This window comes from Arachis hypogaea, chromosome 8 (genome assembly GCF_003086295.3).
Source record: "Arachis hypogaea cultivar Tifrunner chromosome 8, arahy.Tifrunner.gnm2.J5K5, whole genome shotgun sequence".
Lineage (NCBI taxonomy): Eukaryota > Viridiplantae > Streptophyta > Magnoliopsida > Fabales > Fabaceae > Arachis > Arachis hypogaea.
Genome location: NC_092043.1, coordinates 30,993,738 through 31,003,869, shown reverse-complemented (window position 1 = coordinate 31,003,869; position 10,132 = coordinate 30,993,738). Strand labels below are relative to the sequence as shown.

At 30.5% G+C, this 10,132-nt stretch overlaps 2 protein-coding genes across 2 annotated transcripts; one reads left to right on the top strand and one right to left on the bottom strand.

Moving 5' to 3' along the window:
* Positions 1-942: 942 nt before the first annotated feature.
* On the bottom strand, positions 943-2,955 carry LOC112705236 (uncharacterized). The gene has a single exon (XM_025756075.1). The coding sequence runs from the start codon at positions 2,953-2,955 to the stop codon at positions 943-945; it is 2,013 nt and encodes a 670-aa protein (XP_025611860.1).
* Positions 2,956-5,967: 3,012 nt separating this feature from the next.
* On the top strand, positions 5,968-8,310 carry LOC112706952 (histone deacetylase 8). The gene is made up of 3 exons (XM_025758488.3): positions 5,968-6,366; positions 6,729-7,312; positions 7,665-8,310. Exons 1-3 carry the CDS (start codon positions 6,099-6,101, stop codon positions 7,947-7,949), a joined length of 1,137 nt encoding a protein of 378 aa, XP_025614273.1. The 5' UTR covers positions 5,968-6,098; the 3' UTR covers positions 7,950-8,310.
* The last annotated feature ends 1,822 nt before the right edge of the window (positions 8,311-10,132 follow it).

Here is a 10,132-nt window from a genome sequence, read left to right as displayed (position 1 = left end):
AAAAAATATTATGTCAAACGTAAATAGCATAAGTTAATAAACGTAAATATTATAATTATTATTATAAATTATAAATTAAAAATATAAATATATAAAATATATAATGTTTAATTTATAATAACTAGTTCACGAATAAGTAGTTAGGGAAAAGGAATTAGGAATGAAGAGATGGAGTATATTCTTGAAGGTTAAGGGGCAGGGGTCAAATAAAAAGTTGACTGAGTTGAATCTAAGCAGTCAGCGGCGTGCGTCAATTGGTTCAAGATCGCTAGCTGCTGCTATATATCTCATGCAAAATAGTTTGCGCACTTTATTTAAATTAAATCATATATATAATATAACACGTCAGGGTGGAGCTAGGCTAACTATTTAGGGGGCGGTATTATATTTTATATTATTATTTCTATTGATAAAATTAAAATATATATATATATATATATATATATATATATATATATAATCTCAATTAAAATAAGACAATAATATATAAAAATTACCATTTACAGTTTTGTATCATGAAAAAGTTATTTGACGTTTTTTTTTATTTTCAAAATCATCTATAATTAAATTTGTGTCGAAAATAGTTGCTAATTCTTTCTCTATATAGATGACCAAGTTGTCTGCAAGAAATTCATCAGCCATTTTATTTCGGAGTCTTGTCTTAACAATTTTCATTGCTGAAAAAGCTCTTTCTGTTGTTGCTGTAGACACTGGTAGAGTCAAAACAAGACGTATTAATCTATCAACCATGTGATAAGTTCTTGATTTTCCCGTTTCTTGCAACTTGTTGCACAATTTAGAAAGTGTACCAATGCCTTTCAAATGATTTGGTATATCATGTTGATAATGTTGCAACTGAGATTTCAAAATATTTAGCTCATTAGAAGGAAAGTCAAGGGGATAAAACTTCTCTGCTAACTTGCTGATTTCTTCAATATTAAATTATTTGAAATTTTCCTTAGGATCCAAAGCACAACTCAAAGTCAAAAGCTCTATTGTTTGCTCATTAAATCTACTATTCAACTCTTGTATTTGAGAGTCAATTGTTGCAAAGAATACATCTATTCGATAATGATGCTCAACTGTCACACTTGGTTGACGAGATCGACCTCTTCCAAAAACATATTGTGCACTCATATTAAGAACTTCAATTTCATGTTTTTCACAAAAATCTTTAACATTTGCAAGAAAATTGCACCATCCACCATCTCTTAATTGTTGAAGAAGTAACTTTGATGTAGAAACAATATGCATTGCATTAAGAATATCTTGAGATTGTTGCTGCAGTGCTTGGCAAAGAACATTAGTGATTCCCATAATCTCTTTCATCAAGTGCAAAGTGAAAACAAATTCAAATGACAATAATATTTTACTAACACCATAAGCCTCACCTCTTTGTGCATAAGTTGTCCCGTCTTCAATGATATTATTGAGAACAATATTGGTAGCAGTAAACATTTTTACCAAACTGCAAATAGAATTAAAGTGAGAGCTCCATCGAGTATCCCCAGCTCTTTGTAAAGTGCTTATTTGATTCGCACCTTTGCCTGTTTCTAATTCATTTTGAGCAACCAAGTTTGCATTTTCAATTGCTTGAGCTTCTTGTAATTGATCATGTCTTTTTGAAGAAGCACTAACAATAGTGACAATAGAATTTAATTGAGTAAAAAATTCATGAATTTGAAGTACCTCTCTTGAAGCTGCTACCAATGCTAATTGTAACCTATGAGCAAAACAATGCACATAGTATGCTTGTGGAGAATCTTTAAGAAACAAAGCTTGCAAACCATTCCACTCACCCCGCATGTTGCTAGCACCATCATACCCTTGACCCCTAATATTTTCAACTTGGAGATTATAATGAGAAAGGACAGAAATAAATTCTTTCTTTAAAGTTGTTGCACAAGTATCAGTGACATGCACAAGATCAAAAAATCTCTCTTTAACAAAACCATCTAGAGTAACAAATCTCAAAACAATGGTCATTTGCTCCTTTTTAGATTCATCTCTAGCTTTATCAACAATAATACAAAATTTGGCATTTCCAATCTCTTTTCTGATTGAATTTCTCACCTTAGTAGCAAGAATATGTAGAATTTCTTTTTGGACATCATTTGAAGTATACTTAGCATTTTTTGGAGCATTTTTCAAAACATTCTTTTTCACTCTTTCATTGTAAGATCCCAAAAATTTCAACATTTCCAAAAAGTTACCTCTGTTGCTTGAACTTTGGCTTTCATCATGTCCTCTGCATGCACAACCTTGAAATGTCAACCATCTAATGCAATCTATAGATGCTCCTAGTCGAATTCGATTCTTTTCAATCTCTTCTGATGTTTGCTTATGAAGAAGTCTGTCAATATGTTGTGATTGTTTCATCAAATCATCACATGATTTCAGCGCCTTATGATGGAATGAGTTAGGACCTTTGCCAATGTGATTCAAAAGAGCACATTCTTTTCCACTATTTACTTTCTTCCAATTCCTGAAACCATTCTCAATAAAAGCATTTGAACCCGTATTGATTGAAGGTTCCTTAGCAAAAAGAAAGTACGAAAAACAATATATAGCATCATCTTCTATAGAATATTCTAACCAAGATGGAAACAATTTAAACCATGAAGCTTGAAAGCGACGATGACTTTTATCACTAGAAAATGGATAATTATCAAGAATTGGTTGATTTGGCCCAACTTTAATATAAACCCGACGGATTTCATCTCTTTTATTTGGAGGAAACTTCCAAATCATTGGTCGCATTCCAGGATCTCTTTCCAAACGAAAAACATCCAATTGATTTGGAAGAAGTCGTGGACGCTTTGAGCTATTCAATGAAGAACTTGAAGTAATGAAATTTGATGACCCCTCAAGTATTGGAATAGTAATAGTAGAGGCATCTTCATTCTCTTGATCTTTTCTTTTAAAAAATGTATCAATGGTTTTGAACTTACTCATAATTCAAATGGCCAAATAAGTTCTTATAATTAAAAATATATTTAGCGAAAAATATAAATTACAGTTTAAATCTTTATAAAATATAAAAATTATATTTCAATATAAAATAAAATATTAAAATTCAGAATAATAATACTAACATCCTAGTATAAATAATATAAAATTGTAATTAAATAGTTAACTAATAAAAAAATTAAATATACAAATTAACATATAATAACATAAACTTAATTAACAAATAATAATAAATTAACTAATTAAGTAAATAACTAAATATATAAAAAAATTAAAAATAGAACTTTTTTTGAGAAAGAGGAGTGAAAAATCACTTGTTAAATTACTATTTTTTTTTTAATCTGTAAAAAACAAAAAAAAAAAATAAAAATCAAAGAGGTAAAATTATAAAAGATAAGAAGATTAAAAAGATAAAAAATAAGAAGAATAGAAAAAGTTGTTATCTAAAATTTTGGAAAGCCAAGGTGGAAGGGAAAGAGGGAGAAACTCGTATGCTGGAAAATAAAAAAAGGAGATGAGGATTGGAGAATGATTGTACGTTGAGAATTAAAAAAAGGGATAGGAATTGAAAAATAAAAAAAAGAAATAGAAAATGAATTATTGGGCTGAATTTTTTTTAAGAAATTAAAAGGAAGAAGGATTTGGAAAAGATAGAACAAAAAGAAAGAAAGGACTGAAAAATAAAAAAAGGGGAGGAGACTAAACTATTTTTTCTTTTTTACTTTTAAATAAAAACTAAAATTTTGGAGGGCCATCGCTCCGTTTTCTTCTATGTACCTGCGCCCCTGATAACACATGTATGTCAAACGTGCAAGCTAAGCTTTTCTCCTGACTATGCATGCATTCTTATACAATTTAATATGTTTATAAGTTACATATAACGACCAATAGCTGCTCATCAATGAATTAGTGCTTCTTCTTCTTCAAGAAAATCCCTGAATTCTAAATTGAAAGCTGACAATATTGATTTTTTTTTTAGTATGTACTTTCAGCCACAAATTAAATCAGGTCGTTTTTTTTTTCTTCCACTTACAAAGTTGGTAATTTTATTAGATGGATTTAATAGAAAACTTTAAAACTACATGAGAAAGTGGGGCATTAACTACAGTCCTCATCACTTAGCTTGTCATAAAAAAAAATGTGTTTGGAAGATTATAAAAATCTAAGACCACAAGTCCACAACGGTTATTACAATTCTCATAATTACGACAACCACTAAGCACATAAAGTTTTAATTTCTTTACTAATTCCGATGTATGTTACAAGTTATTTAATTTAAAAATAATGTTACACATTTAAATTTTTTTGTTAATTAAGTATAATTAAATTAGTCTAACATAATAAAAATCAACTATAATTAATATTATTTTAAATTTTATTATTTAATTTGGTTGAATTTAGTTTATAAAAAACTTAAATATATAATATTACTTTTAATTTAATTATGTTATTTATACACTAAAATTTAATCACTAATTAACTATAACATATAAATATACATATTTAATTCTATATAATTTTTTTATTATATTATTATAAATAAATTTAATTATTCATTTATTGTAGATTTAATTATTTTACCACGGCCAATTTAATTATTCAGATAATGGTTATTTTATTAAAAAGTTTTGTAAATTAATATACATAATACATAATATATTAGTTAATTTTTTTGTGTCATAGAATATTTTATTTAACTAATACTATTTTTTTTTCTTGGACACTATATATTATCATGCGTGTATGTAATTCGCTTATCAACCGATATCTTATATATATGTAGAGTGAGGAATTAGGGGATCTGCTTATCGGTGAACAGAGTCAACATGCATGATGAAAATTACTAGTCATAAAAAGAATAGAAGCATTTTATTTGAGAGACAAGCTTAATGCGTGCGCCACCAAAGAGCACTACTAACTCTTTGTGACTTCGATGAGAAAAGTCAAGATAGTACCGTAAATTCTTTTTATAATATTGAAACTACGGAAAGTCAGATATTTTTTTCAAATCTTTTGGGCTGAATCAGTTTGCACTCTGCTAAGTGGGTAAGAAAAGCATCAAACAGGAGAGAGGCTGCTTTCAAATTGCATGAACTAAATTGACCCGCATTCTTATTTTTTGAGAGAAACATATAATATGATGATATGATGTAATATGAACACACTCTATGTACTTGAAAGTACTTGCTTTAGTAGGGTCGATACTACATGAAAGTGGTTGAAAACTTTTTAATTCAGTTGCATATTCCCCGAATAATCTAGAACATTAAGCAAACGCGGTTAAAGATATAATTCTTTTTTGTCCCCAAATTATGTATTTCCAAAGTAGATTCTTTAAATATATATTTTGTAACTTCCAATTTCTAGTAATGTTTTTAGACACAATTATGTAATCAAATTAATACAATAAAATAACTGGAATTTTAGTATATTATAAATTTGAATTAAAGTTTTATTAGAATTTGGGGGGGGGGGGTTCAAGAATGAAAATTAAAAATAAAAAAGAGTTGAGGACTATGGAATAATTTCACCAAGGTTGAACACTTTTGACATTTTTTTTTCAATTTTATTAATAAAAGCCTAGTACATTTGCGACCGTATTAAATATCCTTTTACATTCAATCTCGATCAATAATTTAAAGTTTTTTTTTTTTTTTGGAATCCAATGTTGCATTTTCTTTTGTTTTTACTAGAATATCAATTAGGTCAGAAGTCTAATAACTAATTTTTTGGTACTGCACAGACATAAAATGAGCGATCCTTTCAAGTAAGTATTTTCATCCTCTAGTAAATATCGAACTCAAAAAAAATAGTTAAGAAATATAAACTCTCATCCATTTATGTCAACGGTGATGCTGCATTTCTTTTGCCGAAGGATGAATACAGTTTTAGATTGGGCCTATTTGTCCGAATAGGTCCATTTACTGCATTTTTGGCTGGAAAAGGCTCATTTCAAACAACAATTACATATAGGCCCAAGTAAATCAGTTGGGCTTTACAAAAACTATTATTGGTGTCAGCCCAAGTATGTGCAAATAATATCTTAAGGGCAGACGGCCCATGACAAAAAAAATGGGCAGACGGCAGAGACAAAAGCCTAGAGGAAAAGACATTGAAGCATTGCTGCCATGGCTACTGAAGCGTGTTCAACAGTCACAGTGAACCACATCAACGTTTTCTGGGACGAAGGGATGCTGAAGCACGAAACTGGCATTGGAGTGTTTGACACTGGTGACGACCCTGGCTTCTTGGATGTGTTGGAGAAGCATCCTGAGAACTCTGACAGGCTCAGGAACATGGTCTCCATCCTCAAGAGAGGTCCTATTTCTCCCTTCATTTCTTGGCATCCTGGTTCACCTGCTCTCATCTCTCACCTCCTCTCGTTTCACACCCCTGGTACCTTCTATGTACTATCTTCTTCATTTCTCCATCGCCTTAGCTTTTTATGTTTTCTGTTTTTTTTTTTTTTTTTTTTTTTTTTTTTTTTTTTGTGTGTATTGCTGTGCTGCCATAATTGCTTTGATCTTGGGAGCTTTTTAGTGTTCTTAAGTTTGGAGGGAAATTGGGTTCTGGTAAAAAATTGATCTTTGTATAAAAAAATCTGAACTTTTATGTATGCGAGTCCCCAGAAGCACTTGCTAAGATTGGAATTTGCAAGTCTAATTGGGGATTAGGATGGTGATAAGTAGGATTAATTAATTAATTAATTGAGATGAAATAGTGCTTGATAGAGTTTCAATTTTTTTGTAATTTGCTAGAATACATAAATGAACTAGTAGAAGCTGATAAAGGAGGAGGGAAAATGCTATGTGCTGGCACATTCTTGAACCCTGGATCATGGGATGCAGCACTTCTTGCTGCTGGAACCACACTCTGTGCAATGAAGCATGTCCTTGATGGACATGGAAAAGTTGCTTATGCCTTGGTTAGGCCCCCTGGCCACCATGCTCAACCTTCTCAGGCTGATGGCTACTGTTTTCTCAACAATGCTGGCCTTGCAGTACAATTGGCCTTAGATTCTGGTGTGTGTAACAAGGTTGCAGTTATAGACATTGATGTTCATTATGGGAATGGTACTGCTGAGGGATTCTATAGGTCTAATAAGGTTCTTACCATTTCCCTTCATATGAACCATGGATCATGGGGTCCATCCCATCCCCATAATGGATCCATTGATGAGCTAGGAGAAGGTGAAGGTTATGGCTACAATTTGAACATACCTCTACCAAATGGAACTGGGGACAATGGATATGTTTATGCATTCAATGAATTGGTTATTCCATCAATCCAGAAGTTTGGACCTGATATGATTGTTTTGACAATTGGACTAGACTCAAGTGCAGTAAGTTCTATTTATCATTTTCTTTTAGGTTCATGATTCATACTCTTGCCATAGTTAGCATTTTCACCTATTTTTAACCCCTCAACCAAATATACCCTTAGAAATGATCTGTTTCATTTCAATCACAAAAAAGATTGTTCTCATCAATTACAACAGAAGTTAAGTCAGTTTTCTTTCACAATCGAATCCTTTAAATAAGATATTAAAAAAAATATTTCTTGTGTAAAATTTCCTTCTACAAACTTCAATTGAATGGAACATGAAAATGTTAACAATAGTCAAATCACATTATCTTTACTTTTTCCATCATTATGTAACAATAAAGAATCTTTACTTACTTTATGTGCCTCAGTTTGATCCAAATGGAAGGCAATGCTTAACAATGGAGGGTTATAGAAAAATTGGGAAGATTGTTCATGATCTTGCAAAACAGCACAGTGATGGACGCCTTGTAATTGTTCAAGAAGGTGGATACCATGTTACATATTCAGCATACTGTTTACATGCATTTCTGGAGGGTGTTCTCAGCCTAGTATCATTGCCTCCATTGCCAGATCCTATTGCTGAGGATGACACATTTTCATCAAAGGTTATAGATGCCATTAAAAACTATCAAAAAGATAAACTTCATTTTTAGAGAGAACTCCTTAACTTTGGAGAAACTTCATCTGGAAAAAAAAAATTCTTATGTGCTCAGGCCTTAGCAGAGATATTAAGTCAAGAGGGTTTAATTATATCTTCTAAGTAAGAAGAAAGAAGGAAGGAATTTGTTGTAAACTTTCACTAAGCATATCACTAGAAGAAAATGAGGAGAAAAGCTTATTCTCAAGTATAAATTTACTATTTCATTTGTAAAGCTCTAGAATAATGAGTTAAGGAAAATCTACATTTTAAAATTTCCCTGCAGCTGAATTGTCTCATGCAATAGTAGTAGATATTATGATTGTACTTTTGCCATGGTTTCATAATTATTAAAAAATTACAATATTCTGCTACTAGTGCATGAATAGTGTTAAAACTTAGAACATCTGCATAAACAAGTATAGACTAAGTTTGATTTTATACTGCCATTTTATAGGAGGTGAATTCTTTGATTTTGGAAGCCAATGGAGATGCGAAAAATGCGGAATGAAGATACTAATGTAAAAGTAAAATTATGATTGCTTTGACAAGGCGTGCATACTTTGATAAAAATCTAAACATAGAAACAAACATTGTCATTTCCAATGACTTGATTAAACAAGTTTCACATTCATGACTTTGCCTAACAACATGTCTGCATGTTAGCCCCACAAAGGGTCCAATTCTTTGACAAACATCACTATGATACTTATATATATATATATATATAATTTGGTTTTCATTACAAATTATCTAGACTTAGAAAATTAGCCTAATTGTCACTACCGACACTTCGAGTAAAATTGACATTAATAGTAGTTTGTATTAATATGCTACTTTATATTTTGGAAAAGGACAAATCAATCTTCTAATGACCTTTATGTGTTATGTGTTGAAGACCCTAATTTTGATGCTTGTCACTTCTTCATAGTTCACACATCTCTATTTTGGTCAAAAGAAGAAACTTCTAATTGTAACACTAAAGAAAGAGCAAAATAATTTGTTTTTTCTTCCTTTTAGTCAACCTACAACTTCATAAATTGATCAAAGTACACTTAAAAAACTAACATAAGAATTTATTCTTTGGGATAAAAATGTGTTAGACAAAATCAGAACCAACAAAATTTGATCAGAATTCTCAGTTGTGCACTTTATTTCATGCATCCTTATACTTGTTGGATGCTATACTGACATAAGGAATTTCCATGACAATCACAATTTGGCTTAATTATACACTCCCATCATGCAATAAATTAAATTATCCTGTTATTCCCAATAGGATTAGATTAACTACATTTATTTTTGGATGTAAATGCAAAGTTGTCCATTTACAAAGTATTTCTAGGAGAATTACTATTTAACAATATAGACAAAGTAACTTAGGATGCTATGCCAAACTCAAAAAGTATTATGCTTTGGGAGTAGAAATTTTGGTAGGAGAGAATATATGTGTAAACAGTAGAAAGTGGAGTAAGCTTATTATGAAATTCTCAAAATTCAATTCCAGCCTCCAATTAAATTGCAGTATTTTATAAAAGAAGACACAGAAACTTCTCTTTTAATTCCAGCCAATGACTTTAGCAGAATCAACTTCCATAAGCATATGCATGTGTAGGTTCTTCTTACACAATGCACCAAATAATTTATTGCAACTAGTTGATTACTGGTTTTTCATGTTGACTGTAATGAATTCCATAAGTCACCATTAAATCGTTTCTAGTCTCCACTCTTCATGCATTCAGTATTAAAATTAATATTATAACAGGTTCATTTATTTGTTTTAGACTTTAGTTTTTACTTTAAGAGAAAGATACATAGTCATGAATCATGCATGATACTGTTAGCATTGGTTAACCGACATTAGCGGGAAGCCTTCCTAGAATTGAGCCGCCATCACAAAAGCTTAACAAATCTATGGAACTTCTAGGACAACACATGGGACCCACCACCATTGTTGTTTTCTCTTTTTAGTACCACATATTTGTGTAATTTATTTATTTAATTTTATTTCCCCACAACAAGTAGTCAACAGCTACAAGCCTACAACATTACTTGAGTTACTCATTTAGGTACCTCGATAACTACGAATACCTCTCTGTTTTCTAATTATAAAATAAAATTAAAATGTTTGATAATTAAAATAAATTAATTAAAAACAATAAAAATTTATTTTTTTAATATTTATTAATTATTTATTTA